This window comes from Mobula hypostoma, chromosome 17 (genome assembly GCF_963921235.1).
Source record: "Mobula hypostoma chromosome 17, sMobHyp1.1, whole genome shotgun sequence".
NCBI lineage: Eukaryota > Metazoa > Chordata > Chondrichthyes > Myliobatiformes > Myliobatidae > Mobula > Mobula hypostoma.
This window is the reverse complement of record NC_086113.1, coordinates 49,757,908-49,785,406: the sequence shown is the minus strand read 5'-3', so window position 1 is coordinate 49,785,406 and position 27,499 is coordinate 49,757,908. Positions and strand designations below refer to the sequence as shown.

At 39.9% G+C, this 27,499-nt stretch overlaps 1 protein-coding gene and 1 long non-coding RNA gene across 3 annotated transcripts in view; one reads left to right on the top strand and one right to left on the bottom strand.

Moving 5' to 3' along the window:
* Positions 1-14,633, top strand: part of cdkal1 (CDK5 regulatory subunit associated protein 1-like 1) — a 522,933-nt gene extending 508,300 nt beyond the window's left edge. For both annotated transcript variants that reach the window (XM_063069880.1, XM_063069879.1), the window contains one exon: positions 14,106-14,633. In XM_063069880.1, the coding sequence (XP_062925950.1) occupies positions 14,106-14,288 (183 nt within the window). In that variant the 3' untranslated portion in view covers positions 14,289-14,633. The remainder of the gene's footprint in view (positions 1-14,105) is intronic.
* LOC134358019 (uncharacterized) lies at positions 10,015-17,867 on the bottom strand. The gene is made up of 3 exons (XR_010020776.1): positions 17,750-17,867; positions 17,487-17,670; positions 10,015-13,342 (listed from the first exon to the last, which is right to left on the bottom strand). It is a non-coding gene; the product is annotated as an uncharacterized LOC134358019 (long non-coding RNA).
* Positions 17,868-27,499: the final 9,632 nt, after the last annotated feature.

The window sequence follows — 27,499 nt, the reverse complement described above, 5'->3', positions numbered from 1 at the left end:
AAATTGCAGAACAAAAAAATGAGAAAGAAACACCGAATATAAAATATCAAACCACAGAGACATAGAAACAGTCCAGGAATGTTCAGTTCAATTTAGCTGTGTGTTGTTCAGTGACTGCAGACGGCACTGCCAGTCCGCCCGATCAAACTTGAACAAAATGGCAATATGGAGAGGAGTAACCAGATATCAAGAATGGTGTTGAAAACAAAGGCTGCCTGTTCTCACATCTCTTTTCTGTTGGCTAAACTCTCCTCCCAAAGTTGCAAAATGATCTCCGGTAGATGTTCAGGTCCATTTTATGAAGTAAGGCCGTGATGTGAATTAGTGTCAGTTACTATTAGCTTCTCAAATTGCACACAGCTAATCTATGCTGGTGAGGGATGTGGGGGAATGAATAGCTTATTAATAGATTCTTTACATGTGATGTGTGTATGGCAGTATGGCAGTTCGGTGTGGGATCACTCAGTCTTTTAGGTTTCATCTGAAAAGATGGAATTTGCTAAAGAATACTTCCCTCGTGTGAAGGGAGAGAGATCTCTCCACTCATGGTACTTTCCCTGCTTGCCCATTTTCAGACACCATGTTTTCTGTGTGAAAAAACTTTTATCTTGCTAATGGAGGCAACATTGTTTTTGGATTGTTAGAAGGATATTAGAATCATTGTATTAACTCTAGTTGAACTCAAAAGCATGGGAGATAGATGAAAAGAAATCGTGATTTATTTAGATTTGACTTGTTAGATTTACATGTAAAGAATTGGTTTTATAGTGCTCTTTCTAAAAGGATTCATACAAGGGAACATCCTCATTCAAGCATTTGGAGTTGGCCCATTTGGTTATTGGTAAAAGCAGGTCAGCTAAAAGATTCAATGATTTGTTTCTTTCTTAGAGTTCATAAAACAGGTCTTAGATGCCCAACTTGTTAAATTCCTCATTACTACTTGCTGCTTTCATCATGAGATGACACAAGTAAAATTATTAATGCAGCCGGTATCTTATTGGGGGAAAAGAAAATTGATGGCTGAAGTTTGGCTAATGGTCCAGAGTTTGCTGTCAGGTCACTTTGTGCTCAGTGAGAAAAGATTTTACCTGGGCTTGCAGGTCAAGCTCCCACAAATGCTAGTTCATTACAGTGCCCTGCACGACAAATTTATATTCTCTGAACAGAAAAGGCTACATTCTTTTACCAATTAGATTGTAGTTTGCCCATTGAGCCAAACACCACCCAAAGTGAAACGCAGGAAAGAAAACTGCTATTTAAATCATGTACACAATGCAGAATTAAGATTGGGAAACAAAGACGACATAAAGGAAAGAACTAAGTAGAATGAATAAACATGGATTTTATGGATTTTGAAGTAACCACCCGATTGCTTTTCTTTGAGGAGAGGAGTCTGCACATTTAATTTTGACATGAAGTTCCTTCATGGTAGAGTTGCTCCTGGTCCCACTCTGGTTAACCTTGTTATTAGTCCTCACAACCACTGGGATCTAGAATGAGGAGAGCAATCACAGGGCCAAGTCAAATTGCAGTGCGCCTCACAGAGTTATACCTGACAGAGAATAAGCCACTGTACTCTACCGCAGTCCTAGGGTAGCGTCTGTCTGAACCATCAGAGAGGGCTGTAGAGTGGATATTGATGATGATGGGTGGGAGGAGGGTAAAGGGAGACAGAGTAGATTTGCTATTGATAGCGGGTTTGGGAGTAGATGGAAGTAATCCTGAAAGTCAACTTTGATTCCAGTCTCCATGAAGTTTCAAGACATCAGACACAGAGACATAATGACTACCACATCTTTCATTTTCCTTCTTATTGAACAGTGTTCTGTGTTCGTCCATTGTCGACATCGATGAGGACCTTGACACTATTATGATGGCGTCGAGACTAAAGCGTGATTTGGATTTAAGTGAGCGGGAGTTGCGCAGCATCAGCCTCACTCTCTCTTCTCAAATCCCATCTGGATCCAGTGGCAAGACAGAGTTGAGACGGCTGGAGATGGGACTAGGCGCAGTGGATGACCAGGACGTCTTCTGTGTCTTGTCCTGCTCTGCACGTTCCACGACGCTTGCAGAGACCACCTTCTTGACCATTGGACCGTCAATTGGTCTCGTCCGCTCAATCCGCCGGAGTCTGTCTTCACGTGCTGGGATAGACATTGTCTATTCCAGCATTGAACAGTGCTTAGAGTAAGAACTGCAGGAGGCAATGACATATAATGTATTCTGTGTTGGGGACTTAATTATCCATCGTCACGCTGGGTTACATCATTACTGAATTTGCAGAATGTGGAAAAGATTTCGACTGTTAGGAAGTAAGCTCCAATACCCAGAGTACCAACCTTGACCTATTCTTGTAGCCACAGTATTTCTGTTGAATTTCTGATCTGTGATTGGCCCTCAGGATGTTGATGGTGTAGAACCCAATGAAGGTAATGCTCTTGGAATGGGTAAGGTGGTCGATTAGACTGCCTCTTGGAGACAGATGGCACTTGTGCGACACAGATGTTATCTGCCACCTACCAGCTCCTGGCTGATCACTGCCAAGGTTTTGCTGCTTCATCTGTCGAGGAGCTGCAAGTGGAAGTGAATATTGTGAATATGTTTTTTTTCCCGATCACCTTAGTTTTCAGTTTACTCGCTGCTCGATAAAATAAATTATTGCATATTAATGTCACTCAAAACTTTGCACTTATTAGTTTTTGCAGAACGATACTGACTAATAAGACCAAGAAACAGAGTTTTATTCTTTGTACTGCTTCATCTGATCCCAGCTTGCGAAGTGTTGAATATGATCTCATCAGTCTCCCTGTTACAAGGGCAAAACGGGTAGTGATGTAAGTGTGGAATACAGAGGGGCACTGTGAAGCTGGAGGGTAGGAGGAGAGAGAAAGAAAGAGAGGAGAAGTTAGTCTGCTTTCCCAACTCTGCCATTCTCATTTGTGTCTTAGTGCTGGATAAGTTCAAGCCCATCAGCTGTCAGGTCCTGAAATTTTTTTAATCTACAAGCTGTCCTACTCTCGTTACAAAGGGTCACCATTTTTATCTGGTTAGATTGCCTCAACTAAAATGGGCAAGACTGATCATTCTATAATGCACGTGTTGTAGCTGCCAGGATTTAATTGTGGGGGTCACTGTTAGCAATTATATTATTTTGTTATGGTTCTTGCAAAACTGGAAGTCTGGAACCACAATTCTGGAAAGCCTCAGCTTCAGGGCCCAAATTGTATTGAGTGTGGTGATGCTGACATACAGCAGTGGTGCTGCCTATATATCTGCAGAGTACACAGTCCCAATCACCACCCACTGATCTCCAATGGTAATGAGTGCCTGCAATATTAACAGAAGAGGAGGGTGCTGCTATAATCAAAGTCAAAGTTCACTTCATACACAGGTGCAATGAAAAATTAACCTGCAGCAGCATCACAGGAATATGGCATTCGAGACACAACATTCACAAGAGCATAAATAAATTATACATATCCAAGAAAAACGTAATTAGAATAAAAATCGTCTATTATAGTGCCAAGTTCTCAGAGTGGACATGGTGTCACTCTGCTGAGGTAGTGATTGCCTCAAGAACTGAACAGTTGAAGACAACTTGGTGGTGTGGAACTTCAGGCTTCTGTACTTCCTGCCAGATGTTAGGTACAAGAAGATGACGTAGTGGTGGGGATCTTTGATGATAGATGTTGTCAGGTTATCATGAATAATTCGTGGAAATTTGCTTGACCCATTACAGGAATTACTGTCAGTAGTTTCTGCTTTTTGTTATTGAGCTTGATTAAATGATTTTTCATCAGTTTTGGGGCTTCACCATTATAGGCGTACAGCGAACAATAGTAAGTCAACCAACCACATGAGCCTTGAATCATATATCATCTGAACCTCAATCTATTTAACAAACCCACACTGTATTTTTTCTCTCCATTTCTTTAGTTAAAGTGGAACACAGCCTTCTTCAGATGGTCTCAAGGCATGCACCAGTCACCAAAGCCTGACACAACCATTGTGGTTGTAGAAAACTGTACCCTCAACAGTCCAATTGTTGATGGTCTCTTGCTTTCAATTGGCTTCAAGTTTCTCCCCTCCCCCAAAGTTTGAACTAAGAAACATCTTAGCTGACAGCGAGGGTACTACAAGCAGTAGCAGGAATTCCTAGAATTTAACCCCAGAAAGTCAAAACTTTCAGCAGTAGGATCGAATTAAGAATTTACGAGGGGTGGGGAAGCATCAATTGTATTGTACGATTTACCTTTCTAACATCTGTAATAGCCACTGTTAAGCTTAGCTGAGTGTGAAATGAAATGTCTGATTATAATTTCAGAGCATCTCCATTATAATTAGACATGAATTAAATGTCAAACTGCTAGCAATTTCAAGTAACCTGCATGAAAGAATTAATATTTTGTATTCTGTTGCATTGGAATTATATAATAACTCTACAAATTAGTATGTACTTTGACAAGAGTGAGATCTCTTGTTGTGATGTCAGTCCTTGCTCATATTCATTGAGGTAAACTAAAGATCTAGCCGATCTAGTCATGTGAATTAGTGAAGTTCTCCTGAGGCTGAAGCCAAAGCTAATATCTCACTCGTTGCTCCAGTGCTAGAGAAGGTGCTGGTGTTTCTTAGATATTGCCAGTTAATTCAGGTGGTGTAGCAGCACATCTTGTCAGCACGGTAGTGCTGTGGTTGGCACAGCGCTTTACAGTACCGGCAACCCACCCAGGTTCAATTTCTGCTGCTGCCTGTAAGGAGTTTGTAAGTTCTCCCCAAGACCACGTGGTGCTTCGCTTTCCTCCCACAGTTCAAAGATGTGCCAGTTGGTAGGTTAATTGGTCATAGTAAGTCATCCCATGATTAGGCTCAGATTAAATCGGGGGATTGCTGGGCGGTGTGGATTGAAGGGCCAGAAGGAACTGTTCTCTGTTGTATCTCAATAAATGAATAAATAAATATATTTGATAGGTCACTAATATTAGCTCCCTGTAATGGTAGATGGAAGATGGAATAAATGGGTGATCAGTTGGCTTAAGGTCATTGAGGGCAGCAAGTTAATTAATCTTTGGGCTTCAGTGTATAGAACCATGAAGTGAGTGTTGTTTGAAACTTGGAAAAGATATGGAAATAGTTTATTCAAAAATGATCTACAAATGAACTGAGGTGGAAGGCAAGTTGTTGCACAAATATTCTCAATACTTTTTGTGTATTATAGATACTTAAGGTAGAGAAAGGAGACGTTTGTCCGTGTCCTATGACAACCATAAAAGCACCAAAGAAGGCTACTACTACTTTCCAGTTCTTAGTGTGTGGTCATGAGTCATGGTTCTTCAAGTGCTCATCTAAATACTTAAATTATGGTGAAGGTATCTTCCTCATGGCACTGAATTCAAGACTAAACGTTCTTGATTTTCTTCCCCTTCGACTTCACTGCACTCCTTTACAGTGCATCTTAAATTTTTGAATTAGTATAGTCAAAACAGCTAAATGATTGCTGATTATATGACTATTTTTGAGAAATAGGCTGTATGCAAGGTAGCAGGTGCTGATATCTACTGCTTTGCACAGTGCCAAAGCAAACTGACAGATGCATTTATCTACTTAGTAGTGGCCATGGATCTTTAAAAGTAGTTAAATCAGAATCTTCCTTTATCACTGTTGTCCCTCTGAAGTTTTGTTGTTGATCTAGCTGAAGCTATATGACATACTCCTCTTCTCTCGTTCATAACTTAATTGCATTTAGGGCATTTCAATACCTCCTATTCTAAATAATCCTTTTCAAAGACGCTCTGAAACTGTCGAGTTGCTTTTTCCACAGTTTCCCTTCTCGTACAGTTTAGCCACTTTCAAAACATTGCAATCTGCACTTCAGCGTTACTTTCCAAATCTTTTGTATCTTTTTTTTTCCTTTCTCTAACTTCTGTGATACTGTAAGCTATTTTTGTGACTATTCTCTTGGAGCCTAAAATAAATTGTTGTTCTGTATTATGCAAGTGCTTCAAAAGAAGTTTCCTGAACTTGTGTATGACAGGACATGGAACAGTGCCGCACAGGAACAGGTCCGTGATGTTGGACTGACGTATTAAGCTAATGACACCTAACCCCTTCTGCCCCACACATGGTCCAGACCTCTCCATTCTCTGCACATTCTTGTACCCATCTCGGAGCCACTGAACTGCCTCTATCATACCTGCCTGCACTACCACTCCAGGCAGTGCATTCCAGGTACCTACCATTCTCTACGTAAGGTACCTTGTTTCGCATGTCTCTTTTTATTGTTCACCCTCCCACCTCAAGTATATGCTTTCTAGTATTGGACATTTCAAACCTGGGAAAAGAACTAGCAGTCTACTCTACAGTGCCTATAAAAAGTATTCAACTGCCCTGCCCCGCCCCGAAAGTTATCATGTTTTATTGTTTTATAGCATTGAATCACAGTGGGTTTAATTTGGCATTTTTGACACTGATAAACAGAAAAGACTCTTTTGTATCAAAGTGAAAGCAAATTTCTCCAAATTGGTCTAAATTTATTACAATTACTAAACACAAAATAATTGATCACATAATTAGTCACCACCTTCAAGTCAGTATTTAGTAGCTGCACCTTTGCAAGCAGTTACAGCCTTGAGTCTGTGTGGATAGGTCTCTTGTCAATCAACACACATAAAAATTGCTGGTTTTGCACATCTGAACACTGCAATGATTCCCCGTTCTTCTTTACAAAACTGCTCAAGCTCTGTCAGATTGCAGGATATTGTGAGTTAACAGCCCTTTTCAAGTCCAGCCACAAATTCTCAATTGCATTGAGATCTGGACTCTGACTTGGCCACTCCTGGACATTAACTTTGTTTTTAAGCTATTCCTGTGTAGCTTTGGTTTTATGCTTGGGGTCATTGTCTTGCTGGAAAACAAAACATCTCCCAAGTTGCAGTCGTCTTGCAGACTGCATCAGGATTTCCCTGTATTTTGCTGCATTCATTTTACCCTCTACCTTCTCAAGCCTTCCAGGGCCTGCTGCAGCGAAGGATCTCCATAGCATGATGCAGCCACCACCATGCTTCACAATAGGGATGGTGTGTTTTTGATGATGTGTTTGGCTTATGCCAAATATAGTGTTTAGTCGATGATGGCCAGAAGCTCAATTTTGGTTTCATCATACCATAGAACCTTCTTCCAAATGACTTCAAAGTCTCCCACATGCCTTTTGGCAAACTCTGGCAGTTTTTTTCCCAACAGTGGCTTTCTCTTTACCCCTCTCCCATAAAACTGTGACTGGTGAAGCACCCAGGTAACAGTTGTTGTATACACAGTCTCTCCCATCTCAGCCACTGAAGCTTGGAACTCCTTTAGAGTTGCCATAGGTCTCTTGGTGGCCTCCCTCACTAGTGCCCTTCTGCACAGTTACTCAGTTTTTGAGGACATCCTGTTCTAGGCAGATTTACAGCTGTGTCATATTCTTTCCATTTCTTGTTGATTGAATTTACCATACCCCAAGGGAGATTCAGTGACTTGGAGATTTTCTTGTATCCATCTCCTGACTTTTGCTTTTCATGACCTTTTCATGGAGTTGCTTGGGTGTTCTTTTGTTTTCATGGTATATTTTTAGCCAGGATACTGACTCACCAGCAGTTGCACTTTCTAGATACAGGTGTATTTTTACTCTGATCAATGAAACACCTTGACTGCACACATGTGATCTCCATTTAACTAATTATGTGACTTCTGAAACCAATTGTCTGCACCAGTGATGATTTGGTCATATTAAAGGGTGGGGGGTGAATACTTATGCAATCAATTATTTTGTGTCTTATATTTGTAATTAATTTAGATCACTGTAGAGATCTGTTTTCACTTTGACATGAAAGAGTCTTTTTCTGTTGATCAGTGTCAAAAAAGCCAAATTGGCAGAGTTGTTTTTTGTAATAGCTCTTTTGAACAAGAGTTATACTCATGGGTCATATTTGGACATCAGGTTACATAAAATTACATGTTTGCTTGTCATCATTAACCATTTTTCAAAGCATCTGTGATTCAATGCTGTAAAACAATAAAACATGAAGACTTCTGGTGAGGAGGGAAGGGTGAATACTTTTTAAATGCATTGTATCTGTGCCTCTCAAAATTTTATAAATTTTTAGGTCTCTCCTCAGCCTCCTGAGAAAAGAACCCACCTTTGTCTAATCTGTCCTTATAGCACATGCCCTCTAATCCAGGCATCATCTTGGTAAACCTCTTCCATATCCGCACCAAATCCTCTACATTGTTCCTATAATGTGGAGACCAGAAATGAATGCAGTACTTCATATACAGCCTCACCAGAGGTTTATAAGGCTGCAGCTTAACTTCCTAACTCTTGAACTGAGTGTGTGCCAAAAGTTTGTTGTCATTTTTATCCACTCCGCTCAGAAGGCCGAGGACTCTATCCTCAAGCCAAATGTACACCCTGTCTGGACTTGATAAGAACAGGCCTCTTTAGTAGTGAAATACAAGTCCTCGTGCACTTAACACCAGCATAGCTCTAGCACAAAAGTATATTATTCTTTTCCTGGATCATCATAACAAGATAATTTTCCAAGTTATGGAGGTTAATGTCTTGGCTACTTGGTTGGTTGAGGTTTGGGCCATGTTCAGAGGAAACCTAAACAGGGAGAAAGTTTTTTCTGGAAGAGGGAATGTTCTCAAGAGCTGAATGTTATGGTATTCTGTGGTTCAGAACAGCTCAAATGAATCAAGGTGGATGACTCTTAAGTAACCAGCACTGGAGTTGTTCAGTGTCTTTTTGGTTTCAAAAATGGTTAATGATGCTTTGAAAAATAGTTAATGATGACGAGCAAACATGTCATTTTATGTTACTTAATGTCCAAATATGACCCATGAGTATAACTCTTGTTCAAAAGAGCTATTACAAAAAACAACTCTGCCAGTGTTGGTATTGATAAGTACTCCTTTCTGCCATCATTGCTATTGATGATGTTCTCAACATGACCCCAAGGCCCAACAAGGCCACAGTTCCTGCATGGATTTTGTCTTTTCGGTAGGGGACTATGGATCTCCGATGGGAAATTGACATATGACAAATTGTGGCACAGATCCACACTGCAGAGAGTTGCACTGAACCGACTTCAATAGAATGAAGTACGATGGGAACTGGGCAATCATTCACTAATGAAAAACTGAAGCAATACAGTTTTAGTTATGAAAATGCGTTAATAACCTAGCTTTAAAAGATCAGTAATCCAGTTATGCATCAGTAACTAAAACCAGTGCTCATTTATTTTTATTTTAAAACTGATTCCATTCCAATCTGTTAATCGTTGCCATTTCAATTTACAATTTATTGTATTTCTCTTAACTGGGTACTCCAAAATACAACTTCATTTTTGAGTCATGTGCTTATTAGCACAAATTGCCTGTCTCCTGATGCAGCTCCAACTGGATAGTCATATTTCCTCATAACATAGAAGGAGCCCATACAGCCCATCAAGTCTGTGTCTACTTAATTCCCCGGAAGATATTTTTTCACACAATCTCTGTTTCTCGCACCAACCACTAGCACGAGGAACAATTTACACTGGACAATTAATGTACCTATCTGCACATTATTTGGAATGGGAGGGAAACCAGAGCATCGCACAGACGAGGAAGGGAGAAGCCATCGTGGTTACAGGGAAAATGGGCAGACTCCCGTTGTGCTCCCTTTAAGCACACCAGGGCCGAGTTTTCATGCTACCTTTGAACTCACTGGAGATCAGTTTCCTTCCTCTTTGAATTCATCCGAGCTTTACGTTCCACACTGACTTTAAAGACTGTCGGCTCTGTTTCTGTTTTCCCTCCAAACTCACAGGGCCTTGTTTTCCATGGTCTCTTTCCATTGACCTGGACTGCATTACCCATGTTCCCTTTAAGCTCACAGGGCCTTGTTTTCCATGGTCTCTTTCAATTGACCTGGGCCCCATTACCCATGTTCCCTTTAAGCTCACTGAGAGTCTCTGTCCACACTCACTTTAAACACACTTCATTTGTTCCAATTCTCACTTTAAAAACATGGAGAAGAAATTAATTATACATCTTTATAACATTTTAAAGAATATAATTAAATTCTCTTGAAATATTCCTCGGGGTACTATCCAGTAATCTTCTAGTCCAGCACCACTAAATTCCTTGGGGTACCAGGTTAATATATAAATTAGTGTCAGATTTATTTTTTATCAACCAGAAGGACATAATTTCTCTTTCATATTTCAACCTTTAGGAGATACAAAAGGATAAGTTCGCTAATAATGAGAAGCCTCCAGGTTTGAATGTAGTCTCCTGTTAAAACCTGTTAAATAAGAATGATGGGGCTGAGAGGAAAACTAACATTTGATTATTTTACTTATTATTAGATAGGGCTAAAAGGACAAATTACACCATAAGGTAAGTACCTTGTATTAAAATAATTCTTCCAACAATTTAAATAACTATATTGCAAAAAGGTTTCACGGTTGAATAAATGAAAAACTTGATTTTCAAATCAACAGAACAGAGCAAGGGTAGGAAAGGAATATAAATCGCCAGTAACTTAAGTCCTTATTCACATTTAATTCATGCTATTCTGTTCATTCTAGAAGTTTTAAAATTAACCTTTTGACAATTCCATCAACTAGTTATCAGTTTGATATCTTCTGAAAGTTTGTATAGTTCCCCAGTCCTGATCCATGGTTTCTTATCACCAAAGTTGCTAGACTCTAGATCTGTCATTTTTCTTCCATTTTATTTCTTTATAACATCATTGTTCTAATCTCTTTCTGTGCTAAGAGGAAAGGCTCAGAATTTGGGGCAACACTAATTTCAGAGTGGAGATGCAGAGCAAGTTTTGATTGACCTAAATCAGGGTTAAGCACCATGTTAGTCAAATACCAGCAGGTGCTTCAATTACATAGTCATAGAGCACAGAAACAGGCCTTACAGTGCACATTCCAGTTTTAATTCCTCCATGTTCCTATCAACTTCCCCCGGATCCTCCCACTCACCTGCACGCCAGGGCCAATTAACCTATTAACCCATCTGTCTTTATGATACTGGAGAAAGCTCATGCCATCACAAGAGAGCAGGCAAACTGTACAGACTGCACCAGAAGTCACGATTGTACCTGGCTGACTGGAGTTGTGAGGTAGCTGAGTTCCTGTGTCACCCTGGGATATGCTGGGAAATAAGCAGAGGGCAGGTGAGAGATTTATCACATTGAAGATGTGCAAAGGAGCACCTCTCCATGAAGCCTGAGGTCAATATATATGTAGAAAAATGCAAGAAGTACTTCATTTCTAGTATTTGTCCAAGTTAAGTTGAGGTTATTAGCATGAATACAAATACATGAATGTAGGTGTGCAATGAAAACTTACTTGCAACGGCATCAGAGACACATAGCATTAAACTCACAGTCAACACACACAAAATGCTGGAGGAACTCAGCAGGCCAGGCAGCATCTATAGAAAAGAGTACAGTCAATGTTTTGGGCAGAAATCCTTCGGCAGGACTGGAGAGAAAAGGCTGAGGAGTAGATTTAAACGGCGGTGGGATAGATGCTGCCAGGCCTGCTGCGTTCCTCCAGCATCTTGTGTGTTTTGCTTGGATTTCCAGCATTTGCAAATTTTCTCTTCTTTGTTAAAGACACAGTATTCACTCGCTCGTTTGTTCATTATGTGCCATGTCAAATAATGTAAGCAATCATGATCTTTCCATGACCATGATTATTCTTGGCAAATTGTTCTAAAGAAGTGGTCTGCAATTGCCTTCTTTTTGGCAGTGTCTTTACAGGATAGGTGACCCCAGCCATTATGAATACTCTTCAGAAACTGTCTCCCTGGCATTGGTGGTTGCATAACCAGAATTTGTAATATGCACCAGCTGCTCATACGACTATCCAGCACCTGCTCACATGGCTTCATGTGACCCTGATCGGGGGACTAAGCAGGTGCTGCACCTTGCCCTAGGGTGACCTGCAGGCTGGCGGAGGGAAGGAGCACCTTACACCTCCTTTGGTGGAGACGTATCTCCTCCCCACCAGAATATTACTTAAACATAAATTATGCAAAATTATACAAGGAATAAGAAAATGAGAATGAAAGAATAAAGCCAATTGTAGTGCAAAGTGGTTATACATTTCTAAAAGAAGTTTATAATCTTCAAAAAATTATTGCTGATGATCACTGATACTTGTTCAAAAAATTGGATCATTGTCCCTTTAAGGAAGCACTGAATCCGTGACAGGAGAATCTCTCATTGTTCAGTGAAATGGTGAATCATTTGGTTAAAGTGAGTCACCTAAAATATAGATTAAAGACTACCGCTGTACAGAACGTGTAGAATAAACAAAGGAGTGGCTTATTTCTGTGGGGTAATTTTCACTTATGGGGGAACAGAGAAAAGCTTAGTGGAAGGGAGCTCCAAGTGGATAATTCAAGAAATCATTTTGCTACCATTGGCTTTCAGGTCCCATTTCCTCACCTACAGTTTGCTCGGTATTGAGAAAAGTTTATTTACACTACACTGATTGGAATAACAACACCAGAAGCCTCTGAATAAGATACATTTGACATTTTAATCGGGGGCATTGCTTGGAAGTCCGCAGATAAAACTCACTTTTATGCTTCATCTCACTACTGCATTCTCAGCAGAGGTCAGCTCCTCTTTTTTAAGAGAAGCCACCTTCCTGTCACATCTCTTGGAACAAAGGAACACAAAATGCAGGTAAACTGCCAGGGAATTCAGAGCTGATGCAAACAATCCACAAGTCACTGCACACTGAGAGTGTGTGGTCTTTTGCAGTTGACAGGATACCTTGATTTGGAAGTGTTGAGTTGCCACTTGAATGCAGTTAATAATGAGGTATTCACCGCATTCAAGATTTGTGATAAAAGTGATTTTTTTTGTCGACTGTTGACACTCCTGGGAGAAGAATCGTAATTTCTGTTGCGGCAGTGAATCGCGGTCTGACTAACAATGCAAATATGGACCATGAAGAGGCTGGTGAGCAGATGGTGCCGGAATATACAAATTAATTTATTGCTACAACTGCCAGTTCTAAGTGACCCAAAAATGATATGGTAGCAGAACATCCTCCTGAAATGGCCACATCGAATCGGTGTCAGGACCACCTAATTTAAACACATAATCCTTGAATACAACTCCTTTGATAAACTGAGACGGCTTTGCTGTTAGTGATGTATCTGCTAAAGGAATGGTACCAAGGACAGTGGGTTTATCTTCAATGGATTTGTCAGGCTGAAGATGACAGTGCCTATGCTGGTCTCCTTTCTTCTCGATGCACATTACAATCTTCATTGGGTGGTAGGTGATCTACTGAAAGGAAATGTAAATATTAGGGAAGGCAGTAAACCATTACAAATTCCCAAAGTACAAACAAAAATACATATAATTAATGATTAAATGAAAATAACTTTTCTGTTAAATGAATTAAATTCTCGGTCAGAAACAAATAAACATTTGTTATGTCTAATTGGTAAAGGAATGAAGTCAGATTTTGTAACAGAATTTACCGATTTTACTTTTTAATGCGTGCTTCAGATCGTAATCTGTGATTGCTCTTACCAACGTACAGTAATTCTCATATATGTACTACCTTAGGGAGAGATTGCCTGCTGTTTGGTTGATTGACAGTTTCAATTTTCATGGTTAGCTGAGCTTATCTTGATGACATAATGATTCTGAATTAGGATGGAGCTAAATGATCCTGTTTCAGGTGTGGAATGCTGCAGAAGACTTCAAAACATACGTTAAAGAGTGCAGAGATAAGGAACTGATAAATGATGTGATGAATAACTTCAGATTATTTATATATACTAATAGAGGAAATGATCAAGGAATTTAACTTCTCAGCTTTTTAAAGTTTTACGATCCTATTTAATATGATTTTTTTCTTAAAAGGCTTTTTAGACTCAAGCCTGAACCTTGGTGCTTATTCAAATTCAGAATTATTATTCTTAGTCTGACAAACGGTGATATCAAATAACGTGCCTTCATTCTCTCCTCTCTCTCTCTCCCTCGCTTGTTCTTTTTTCCTACTCTCTTTCTATTGTCCTCATCTGTCTTTCTTCCCCTTTAGGAATTCAAGCCTTTCTGTGCAAATGGTATGGCTTCTCCTGCTCATCATTTCCGGGGCAATGAGAACTACTTCAGCACAAGCCTGTTGCCATGGAACCTGAAAAGCTCCAGAGTGAAGAAACTGTACATGGGTCTGGCTTTGTTGACAGTGATAACAGCTGTAACTATGGCAATATTCAAATAGGTCCCTTGCTGACAACTGAGATGCATTCTGCATGTAAGGAGATCCGGGAGATGTTGTTTCAGTGTACACACAATACAGAGAGTTTTTTAAGATATATGTAATGTTGAACTTTGCAAGCTATCATTTTATTTAATTTTTATTTGTAAAAGCCAATTGTTTTATTTCTACCAATGATAGTTTCAACATGTAAAATCATGTTTCTGGGTGTATACTGAGCCAGCCAGCAAGAAGAGTATTTTTATTCAAATTGAAAATTTACCTCTGAATTTTACATGTACAAGACTGTAAACTCAATAAAGCAATAAAGATTTGATATTCTATTGCCAGCTTTAATTGCACTAGCTTCCTTTTTTTGTTATATGTGCAATCCTGGTCTATTCAAACGTTTAATCTCAAAATATTACACTTGGTTAACTGGTACACCGTTACATTTGATGATACTGTTATGGGAGAAGTAAGGTGAGTGGCCTTCATTACTGCAAACCACAAATTTGTATAGAAGCAGTGGTTTTCTGCTTTTCATTACAGTGTGACTCCAAGAATGAAATAAACTGATCAACGTGTGCCACTTTCAGTTGGATATAATGCCATACAACACCCTTCCATGTTTTTAACCTGGTAGGAATTCAAAGTGCTTGAGTTAATTATTGTAAGTTAAAATACTTTCCTTTTGAATGAAATCCATTGCCCGTAATGAGGTTTACATTAACCATATTAACAGGATCAGGCAGTACATTGCAGTTTAAATTTTACCGGATTATATTTGATGTGCACTTGCTCATCTTAGATGTGTTTTTCTAACTTTTCTTTGTAGTTGTCAATGTTAATAAACTTTGGAATGGCAGAATTGGTGTCTCGTGGAAAGATCATGAGTATTATGTACATACAGTATTTGACAGCTGGCATGGAGTGTGAGATTTGCTGTCAAGAATTTGTTTTGAAACAAAATTCATGGGTAAGCTTGTGAAAAGTGTGTATTAACAATAGCCATGAAGTAAATGTGCTTTGTCATTAACTCTCCTAAACCCTGAATTAAAGTTTACAGATTTTATATTTTCACATGGGGCATAGATAAAAGGTTAATTGTTCCGATTCATTCCAGATAACCATCCCTCTCACCACAGTGTGAAGGCACCCTTACCAAGGGTAGAGTTCCTTCCAATGCTGGGTCTGAATTCAGAATCAGGTTTAATATTACTGACATATGTCGCGAAATTTGTTAACTTTGCGGCAGCAGTACAATGCAATTCATGACAAATATAGAAAAAAATAATTAAATGAATTACAGAAAGTATATATGTGTATATTAAATAGTTAATATAAGTAGCGCAAAAACAGAAATTTTTTAAAAAGTAGTGAGGTAGTGTGGGAAGAGGCATGTCCTGGCTGATGGGGTTCCTTAATGGTGGATGCCGCCTTCCTGAGGTACCGCTCCTTGTAGATATCTTATGATTGAATAATCATTACTTTCGCACAGTCATATTCACTGAATGATGTAACACAAAAGGAGAACATTTTACCTGCTTTGGTTGTTCGATGGAACTATTCAATTACTCTTATTCTCATACCCTCTCCCCATAACCCTTGTATTAAATGAAAGGATTTTTAAAAATAAAAGTTGTTACAGAGTCAGTGATACAAAATGTTAAAAAGGGCACAATTCTTAACAGAAGGCTGGAGCAGGCGAACTTTGGTGAACTATGATCAAAGTGAAAGAAGGTAAGGAAGTGAATGGGAAAATTAAAATACAAATCCCTTTTACAACATGAAGTGCAATGTTGGCTGGTAGTTACATGAGACGGCAGCACACTAAACTTTTCAAGTCCTATTGTTTAGTTTGCAGTTCCTCTGCTTCTGTGGCACCTGGAAGTAACCACAGAATTATTGGAGTAAGTAAGGTGTATAATATGATTAATATAATTTTATTAGTCATTGTATTTAAACAGCCAAAGGAATATACCGTATTTGCAACAACTTGCATTTATTAAATAAAAGTCTGAAGGTTCTTCAGTGGATTGTGACATCTTGGGAGCACCACATAGTGTAGTGGTTAGCCCAACGCTATTACAGCTCAGAGCGTCAGAGTTCGGGGTTTAATTCCAGTGTCATCTGTAAGGAGTCTCTACATCCTTCCTGTGGAATGCATGGGTTTTCTCCGGGCCCTCTGGTTTCCTCCCACAGTCCAAAGACGTACCAGTTAGTGGATTAATTGACCATCATAAATTGTCCCGTGATTGGACTGGGGTTAAGCTGGGGGTTTCTGGGTGGTGTGGCTGGTAGGGTCTAATCCACATTGTATCTCTAAAAGTAAAACATCAAGTTTCAGAAGCAATTAGGATGGACGATCAAAAGCATGGCCAAGTGTAAGTTAGAAAAAAAAACATTGTACAGTAATAGAATACAGAAAAGAGGAAAGGAAAGGAATTCTAGAGCTCAGGTTTTGGCACCTGAAAATAATTGGGGAATATAAAAGCATATGAAAACCAACAATCCTGGACATTTCAGCCCATGAAATTCAAGCAGACAAACTTACTGGTTCAAAATACAAGTAAATGGATCCATTGCTGTGGCCTAATGAAAAGCAATAAGGAATAAAAGTTAAATCAGTCGTTTCTCAGCTTCTGGATGATATGTAACCTTTTAGTATGTGTTACTTTAAATTTCATGATTACAGCTCCTGAGCATATTGGTTGAACCTTATAGCTGCTCATAAGTCTGTAATGGTGCGGTGATATTGTCGATAACAGTAATTGTCACCATTTCTGCAAGAAGCCAATATCAATCTAAATGTTCTGTGAATTCTGAAAAGTGAATATAACCTGATGTCACACCATAGCTTTTACCCAGAATTCTCATGACAAGGCCATAAACCTCCAGTCAAGGGAGGCAATTATAATTTCACAGTTTAAAATTAAATCTCTTCCCATGTGCTTCATCGTAATAGGAGCTGTCACATTGACACAACTTAGCAATTTTGAACTCTGAGAACCTCACTAGTCACAAATTAAATGTATTTTTCAAAGCCAAGCCAAGAAATGCCTACAAAAAAATATTACTTTCAGCACCTATAACACTAGGCAGAGTCAGCATTTAAGAGCTTGAACAGAAGTTTGCAAACTGTTTTTCTCCTAGATCAAAACTAATAAAAAATGTGATGTGCGCATGTATCACTGATTGTATTTGAAACAGTCAACTGACCTCCCGTCTCATAGTTGCTTCTCATATATCAGTTTATGTCTCGACTATGCTTGTTTTTAGTATTAAAGCATTAAGAGTATCTTAGCAACACACACAAAATGCTGGTGGAGCGCGGCAGGCCAGGCAACATCTATAGGAAGAGGTACAGTCGACGTTTTGGGCCGAGATCCTTCATCAGGACTAACTGAAAGAAGAGATGGTAAGAGATTTAGTATGCTAAGAGTATATTAGCAAGAGTTTACTTCTCACATTTTTCAACTTACCAGTAAAGCACAGCAGCACACATTGCAGTTAAACATGGGACTATTTCAAAATAGTTTTTGATTTTTTTTTAAGAAAAACAGCATGTGACACGCCAGATTTTCTGCTGATCATATCAATGTCTCATCCTTTACAGAAATAAATTCACAGGGAAATTAAATGTGCTCCTGGCGGTAGGCAAGTTAAATAGTGACAGGTTTTTCTATTAATTCCTATTTGATATCTGCAATGTGAGTTTGGAGACACTTAATCTTTAAAGACCTTTTTTTAAAATTTGTTTTTGAGGAAATGCAATGCTGTTCAAATGGTAGAATTTGGTTTTAGTTCCTTTTTATGATGCATGAAGAACTGCAGCTCCAACCGGTACGTAAGCCCAAGGATAACTAAGATTGTTCTTCAGGATTATTGACATTACTTGAGCAAACTGAAAAGGAATTTCATCCATTTCGTGATGAGAAATTTCAAGTGGATTTTTTGCTGAATGTAAATTATCAGAGAGGTCATTTGTCATATTGTAGAACTTTGACGTATGGATACAGTCCATTTTCCCCAAACAGTCTGTGCAATGTTTATGCCTCACTGAAGCCTCTTCTAAGCCATCTGCACCTTCGTTCCGTATATGCTTGTGGAATCTCCACTTAAATGAACCTTGGTATTCACTTCAAAGTAAATTTATTATCAAAGTACATATACCTCACTAAATACAACACTGAGATCCATTTTCTTGCAGGCATGCTCAATAATTCTATAGGCAATAACCATAACAGAACCAACCTGGGTGTTCACACCAACTTGGGTGTTCAACCAGCATGCAAAAGACAACAAACTGGGCAAATACAAAAGGAAAGAAATAATAATAAATAATTAAGCAATAAATTTTGAGGAAATGAGATAAAGAGTCCCTGAAAGTGAGTCCATTAGTTGTGCAAACATTTCAATGATGGGCAAGTTGAGTGAAGTTATCCCATTGTGTCAAGAGCCTGACGGCTGAGGGGTAGTAACTGTTCCTTTACCTAGTGCTGTGAGTCCTGAGCCTCCTGTACTTTCTTCCTGATGGCAGCAGCGAGAAGAGAGAATGTCCTGGATGGTGGGGGTTCCTGATGATGGATGCTACTTTCCTGCAACAATACTTCAAGTAGATGTGCTCATTGGTGGACTGGGCCACATCTGCTACTTTTTGTAGGATTTTCCATTTAAGAGCATTGTGTTTCCATACCAGGCTGTGATGCAGCAAGACATCATACTCTCCTCTACACATCGATAGAAGTTTGTCAAAGTTTTAGATGTTATGCCGAATCTTCTCAAACTGCTGCCATCCTTCCTTTGTAATTGCATTTATGTGCTGGGCCTAGGACAGGTCTTCCGAAATAATAACACTGAGAAATTTAAAGTTGCTGATCCTCTCGAATTCTAATTCTCTAATGAGGACTGGCTCATGGACCTCTGATTTTGTTCTCCTGAAGTCAATAATCTGCTCCTTGGTCTTGCTGAAATTAAGAGATTGTTGTTATGGCACCACTCAGCTAGATTTTCAATATCCCTCCTATATGCTGATTCATCACCACCTTTGATTGTGGAGGAGATGTTGTTACCAATCTGAACTAAGTCTGCAAGTAAGGAAATCGGGGATCCAATTGCACATGGAGGTATTGAGGCCAGGGTCCAGGAGCTTATTGATTAGCTTTGAGGAGATGATGAATGCTGAGCTGTAGTCGATAAAGAGCACCCTGATGTATGCACCCCTGCAGTCCAGATGTTCCAGGGTTGAGTGAAGAACCAATGCGATGGCATCTGCTGTGGACCTGTTACTCCAGTAGTCAAATTGAAGCAGATCTAAGTCGCTTCTCAGGCAGGACTTGATATGTTTCATCACCAACCTGAAGCAGATGGGTACCACTTGTAGCACTTGTAACCTAAGATGGGTGGAGTTTACAATTCTCACAGCTCTATAATTTCCTCCGGCATCCAGGTTGGTGGATTATTTAGCCACTGTAATGTGTCCTGAGAGTGAGTGAGTACTATAAAACTGGGCTGAGTAAAATAGGATTAGTGTAAGTGAGCAGTTGACATCTGGGGCAGGGGCATACTCGATGGGCTGAAGGGTTTGTTTCTACGCTGTATCTCTCAATGGCTGTAAAACCTTTAATAATTTTAAAGGGCTCTATCAGGTCAATGTCAGCAGTCAGTGTCCATTATTAAGGACCCCCAGCAGATGCCATCGCATTGGTCCTTCACTCAACCCTGGAACATCTGGACTGCAGGGGTGCACACATCAGGGTGCTCTTTATCGAGTACAGCTCAGCATTCAACACTATCATCTCAAAGCTAATCAATAAGCTCCTAGACCTTGGCCTCAATACCTCCATGTGCAATTGGATCCCCGATTTCCTCACTTGCAGACTTACTTCAAATTGGCAATACCTCCTGTCGATATACTGATTCATCACCACCTTTGATTCAGCCAACAACAGTAGTGTCGTCAGCAAACTTAAATACAGCATTAAATATGTATGCCCTCATCTGTATGTACTCATCCTTGTAAATTCTCTCTACATCTTCCAAATGTTTTATATTCCTACAGGGTGCACAGATCAGATTTCTACACAGTACTCCCAAGTATGGTCTAACTAATGTTTGTTCAGGTATAGCATAACTGCCTTGCTAGTTTTATTATTCTATCTCTCTAGAAATTAACTTTACTTCTCTATTTTCATTCTGGAATTGTTAATTATGGTAGTAACTTTAGTGATCCATTCTGACTATTATTACGTGTTTTATTTATAGATATTCTATTCTCCCTTATTTCTTTCCTACCAGCAATGTTCACATAACTTATCCTCAAACATATTATATTCCATCTTTTAAATATACTTCATCTAAAGTTAGAAGCCCAATGTCTGTGAGTCCACTGAAATCTGCAGGTCTGGATGGCCATCCTGGGGATTAGGGAAGTGTCTGTGTGTGTGAGAGAGAATGAGTTGGGAAGGAGGAAAGGGGCTTGTTTTGTTGCTGTTGAATCTATATCCAATCTATGAGTGCAATGAAGACCTCCATGCCTTCGTCAAACTTCATTCTGGCTCTCCTTGCTTGTTGCCTGGTGGTTACACGCTACATGTTGACAGCTGAGACTCACCAACAAATTTGTGACTTTGCATTGCTTAGCTTCTATCTGCAGTTTTTTTTTTGTCCGGCTTTTAACTGGTCTGGAAAACTTGATCATAATTCTGAAAATGAGTCAAAATATAAATTCCCCTTTCAATGTTTAAGTGGCATCTGTTCTGCCCTGGTCTCTAACAATTGAAGTTGTTCTTTCTCCTCCATTCTCAATATAGTTCATTTAGCAAAAATCAACACATTTTCTCTCTACATGGTTGCTGCCAGACCTGCATTTCCAGTATATATTATTTTGCTTTTATTCTGAAAATTGATAGAAACATAGAAAACATACAACACAGTATAGGCCCTTTGGCCCACAATGCTGTGCCGTACATGTACTTACTTTAGAAATTATCTAGGGTTACCTATAGCCCTCTATTTTTCTAGGCTCCATGTACTTACCCAGGAGTCTCTTAAAAAACCCGATCATATGCCTCCAGCACCATCACCAGCAGCCCATTCCACGCACTCACTGTGCTCTGCATAAAAAAACTTACCCCGATATCCCCTCTGTACCTACGTCTGTACTTCCAAGCACCTTAAAACTGTGCCCTCTCATGTTAGCCATTTCAGCCCTGGGAAAAAGCCTCTGACTATCCACAGGATCAATGCCTCTCATCATCTTACACACCTCTATCAGGTCACCTCTCATCCTCCGTCACTCCAAGGAGAAAAGGTCGAGTTCACTCAACCTGTTCTCATGGGGCATGCTCCCCAATCCAGGCAACATCCTTCTAAATCTCCTCTGCACCCTTTCTATGGTTTCCACGTCCTTCTTTTAGTGAGGTGTTAAGGAGAGGAAATGTAGGCTTGATATTGCAAGCTGCGTTGTGAAACCAAATCCGTCTATGAACCAAAGCCCTGATTTGGCATTCGATTTGGTAGAACTTGTATAACTTGCTTGTTAATGTACACTGAAAGCATGGTTGTATTTAAGTTCTACTTGTACATAAAAGCCTAAGGGTTTTATATTGAAATATTATCACCATTGCTTGGAAAATGTAATTAATAAATACCAGTTTATATCACTTGTGATTCAGACATTTAATAATTCCTCATCTTATGTATAATTCACAGTTCTTTGCAGAGTGATTTTAATTCTCATGTTGAAATAAGCATAGGGTTGTATAAAGAAGCAATAAATTATTTAAAATGTGTGTTACTGAACTGCAACAAGATTAATGCAGGAAATTGAACAATGACTAAATAAAAAACAGAAAATATGATCTCTAAGATAAAAAGACAAGTGCAACGAGTAGTGTGTAATTAAAACTGCCTGAGTGAATATGAATACAGTCTGTATCTTCCGTGTGGATCGGACTTACCCTGCTGGGTCCCTGTCTGATTAGCTACAGTGCATCTGCTCTGCTTCTCAGTACCCATATGTAATGCTGAAGGGAATTGTTTTCTTATTGTATCAATCAGAATAATAACATCCAGAGCTGTCGGCCCTGAATGACTCCAGATCATTGTATGGTGGGAGAGTGGTTGTGAAAGCTTTTTTCTCAGACATTATGATGGCTGCATTTTTTCTCTCTCTTTTAGCACTGTGCTGTGAATCACATATGACATTTAAGTGTAGTAGCTGTCTCATCCCTTCCCGTACAATGACAAACCTAACCTAATTATGCTGCTTTCCCAGACAGGTTATATTAAGCCTGTGAGTGGATCAAAATTAAATGTGAACTTGACATTAAATTAGCGTGTGGCAATAACAGAAGTAAAATAAAAGCTACCCCATTCTAAACTCACAACACATACTCCATGTCAAAATTTAGAGAAATTCATCTGGCCGTCAGCATGAGTAGAAGGCTTCCATGTGAATTCATTTTGTTTGGATTCCAACATCTGTCATGGTCTAACTCACTGTGAACTTCTCAGGCTGCAAGGTTAAGATCAAATGCACCATCACAAGGAGAACTGACTGTTACCAAGTTGTGCCATTTACCCAGTATTAGGCACAAGAACAAAGCATTGGCTCCTGTTTCACCCACCCTACATTGAAATAGTGACCAGGAGAAGCCTCTCCTCATTTCCACCTCATGTAGATAAACTTCTTGTGCTCTGATGTGGCAGCTATATTTTTATATGCTGTTATTAACTTAAAACATTGCCAGGCATGTCATAGATCCTTCAATCCTAAATAAAGACAACTCTCCCAGTAGTTGAGCAATAACAGACAAGGGGTGCAAGAGATTTTATCTTAAGACTCCAGAGGGTGATAGTGTCAGAGCAGATTACTAAGGAGTGACCAGGTCACTGAGAAGAATGAAATGAACTGCTAGCCCAGCAGGCACTGTGGGTCAGCAATCAGTGGTGACGGCTGAGACATAATCCCAGTTGCAAAGATACGGAGGAGTATCAGTCTCCTCCATCTCCAATATCACTTCAACGTAACGCCTCGACTGAGCTGATATGTGAGGTAGAAATGAACTATATTTTATAAAAAGAAGTATTGAGTAGGATCAGGGTTCATTGTGAATATGTATTATTAGGACCAACCTTACAGTTTGCTGCTTTCTCTGGAAAAGTGCATTCTCATGATATCCTCATACTGAGTGGTGCCTATTTTCATAGTAATATTATTTTCTGTAAAAGGATTGTGGACAAGAGAACATCCAGTTCAGGACAATATATTTATTGAGATACAGCTCAGAGTGGGCCCTTTGAGCTGCAGCACCCAGCAATCCCCCGATTTAATCCGAGCCTAATCACAGCACAGAGTAATCTACCAACCAGTAGGTCTTTAAATTGCAGGAGGAAACCAGATCACCCGGAGGAAATCCACATGGTCACTGGGAGAACGTACAAACTCCTTACAGAGAGCAGCGGGAATTGAACCCGCGTCACTGCTACTGTAAAGCGCTGCGCTAACCACTACGTTACTGTGCTGACACCACCCATAGAGTTTGGCTTATTCATCGGACACTTAGAGGAAGACCCGTAGAAAACCAACTAGCCCCTTGTGCCATTTAATATGATCATTGCTGATCTGCCATTCTCTGCCATATCCACTTGGTGATTCTATTAACTTATATTTGACTGAACTTACATGGGCAGTGAATTCCAAAGATTCATCACCCTCTGACTGAGGAAATTTCTCCTTGTTTCTGTTTTAAATTCCATTCATTTTGAAACGGTTCAGTTAAGACTAGGATTGTTCTGTGATTTGACCTTCATATTCTGCAGCACGATACTACTTTAAAGAGACTCAACCCAATTATAGAGAGTCTTCACACACATTGAAATAGGCTAATGTTTCCCTCCAGGCTGTTTAAACTTGGAGCATGCCAGAGATCAGGCAAAGCACACCACCCATAACACTCAAAATCCTGTTTGCAGGGACATTAAAGGGGATATCTTTGGACAAGCTGTTATGTGGGGTAGAAATTTGGATCTAACGTAATCCTTGTTAGAGCTGATTAATTAATGCTAACTTGACTGTAACAAGGATTGGTCTTTCAGATTTTAAAGCAGAAAGGGTGGAGAGAGTTTTAAATTGATGTTTCCTGAGGTTATAAGCAACTATTGCCTTGATTGCTAATTGTTGTGGGATTAATTATGGGACGAATCAAGAGAGGTCATGTAGGTAGGGATAAATCTAGGGTAGTTTTGAAATAAGGGTGAGAACTTTAAAATTGAGGTGTTGCTTGATTCAGAGCCAAACAACGTCATTGTGGCAGGTTGATAAAATAAGTTAGCACACAAGCAGCAAAGATGTGGAGCAGCCCAGGCTGACAGAGGGGGCAATGTGGAGGTGGGTTTGCAGAGCATTGGATTGTTGAAATCTGCTGGTAAAAAAGTGTTGAAAGTTTTAACCATGGGTAAATGAAAGAGATGCCAGTGACGATGTTACAAAGGAGTGAAAATAGGCAATTTTACAGATGGAAAAATATTAATTAAGAGCACAGCTCTCCTGACATCAATCAGGGGAGAAAGGTCCCTCCGCCAGCTGTAGTTGCAATAAAATGACTGTGTCGTGAGCACTGCCTGCCTTCATTCTAACATCTAAATATTTTGCTTATTTTCACAGTGCAGAATTAGGCCACTCAGCCCATCAAGCTTGCTCTAGTTCTAAGCTGAGCAATCCCATCTGTCCCTTTCCATTTTCTCTATTCTTTAGCTTATAGAGTCATGAAGTCATACAACATGGAAGGAGGTCCATCAACCCAACTCATCCATGCTGACCAAGTTGTCCATCTGAGCTAAGCCTATTTGACTCGGGTGCCTCTGAACCTGTCCTAACATATACCTGTCCAAATTTCATTTAAATATTGTTAATGCCTCTCACATGCCCTTCAATTTGATTCTTTTGCTACTTATCTACACCGGAGGGTAATTCACAGAAGCCGATTAATAGACAATCAGCTGTTTTTAGTGTTTGGGAATCATGCAGGAGATGCTAGCAATTTCCATGAAGAAAGTTATGGATGACAGAGAAGAAATGATTCCACTTACTGACACCTTATTATCCAAAGTGCACCAGTCCTGTGCAGGCTAGTTGTTTTTAAGACATGTGTTTAATAGCTGTCAGTAGATCTGCGGATCTAAGGGTTCCTGAATTTAGAGAATGGCAATTCTGCTTGTGCCTTTGAGAATAGATCTTGTCTCTCACCAACAAAGAGAGGAAAATACATTTTCATATGAAAAGCAGCATTCTATGCTACTAATAGTAGATTTTGATCAGTGTGTGAATATGGTTTGTTTTGCACTTGAAACAATGGCTCTCACCTCTGGAATGAGTTTTTTTTGTAACTACTGTTGACTTTTTCTTAGCGGAATTGTTAACTCCCATGTTATATTTACCCTAAGCAATGAGAGGCTGATTTAAAACAAGTAATTCATCTTTATTTAACTGTGGAAACTGCCATCGGAGATATACCCTGTCTAGAGCAAGGACATGAAAGTCTTGTATAGATTCAATTTTAGGTTCTCTTATTAAATCACATTGAATTTACAGTACAAAACAGCCCACTGGGATATATTGCCATTTAAGCTCTAATTGATCCTCCTCCCATCACTTCACCCTATCAGCTTGTCTCTTAAATTCATCTCTTTTATTCCCTATAATGTTTGATAGATTATTCTATCAAGTATTATTCTCTCTGGATGAAGAGATCTTTTCCTGAATTATTTAACAGTTTTATTGGTGACAGCCACTTCTATTTAGGCCTCTAGTTTGGTCAGTCTTCATTCCTTTAGATCTCCTTGTAATTTGTAAGAGCTCTTTGAAGTATTCTTTGGGGCTCCTTTCCGTTAAGGTGCTCAGTCTTTCCAGAGAAGTGTCTGGTGTCACCCTCATTCTGATTAGTTATTTATGGTTCAGCATTTCAAGTTATGTAAACTTTGGTAATGGCAGGAGATCAAGGTGTTCCACTCCTCCAGACTGATGCTTCCAGGCGAGGCCAAGATTCACCCTTACCCCCTCCAGCCTCATTGAGTGCATTCGCTGCTCTCAATGTGTTCAAGAGCAGACTGGACAAGTGTCTGCCCTCTGTCTGCAGTAGCCGTCCCAAACCCTCTGCTGCACGCCATTTCATTTCCACTTCTCATTCCCACGCCAGCTTGTCCAAACCTCAGTCCTCCGCATTGCCAGGGTGAGATCCAAAGCAAACTCAACGAACAACGCCTCACATTCCACCTGGGTAATCTACAACCCAGTGGCACGAACACTCCATTTTCCAATAATTGGGTAACCCTCCTTTCCCGAGTGTTTTCCCTTACTGATTCTTCTCTAGTCACCACATTTCTGACCCCATTCATACCCACATCCTGCTCCCCCACTATTCATCTGCAGCCATTGATTAGAGTACTATGTAGACACAGTAGAAGCACTCCAGCGCAAATCCAGTGAAGAGCTTTAAAAACCCGGTCTCCATTAAAGAGGGGTACCGTCTAGCGGAGCGGTCATCATGGGAGCACGAGTCATCATAGTGGTCTGGTCTGAGTCAGAGTGGTAAGGTTTTGGTTCAACAGGGCTTCGGTGAGATCAGGCGGAGGCAAGATAAGTAAGTAAATTCATTCCTTCTTTCTTATTTAACTCTTGAGTGAATAGGGAGTATGTCTACAGGGCCAGAGTTCTATTCTGGGTGCCAGATGCAGGATTTCTGGCACCCAGAACAGAAAGACTACCAGCCTCTCTGATGGCCTCATTTGCACCAGGGGCATCAAGATGCAGCTCCTTAGAGACAGTGTTAAGGAACCGGAGCTTCAGTTCAATGGCCTTCGGCTTGTTAGGGGAAGTGAAGAGGTGATAGACAGGAGCTACAGAGAGATGGTAACTCCAAGGCTACAGAAGACTGATAAATGGGTGACTGTCAGGAGAGGGAAGGGAGAAGGTCAGATTCTCAACAACAGAGAGTTCTCCTGTGGCTGTCTCCCCCCGCCCCCCCCACCAATAAGTACTCCGTTTTGTGCCTCGGGCACTGTGTCTAGCCCAGTGGCTCAGAAGGGTAGGGAACTAAGGAGGATGGCAGCAGTAATAGGGTACTCTATAGTTAGGGGGACAGAAAGGGAAATACAGATGGTAATTTGTCTCCCAGGTGCCAGGGTCCACGATGTTTCTGAAGGCATCCACAATATCCTAAAAAGGTAGG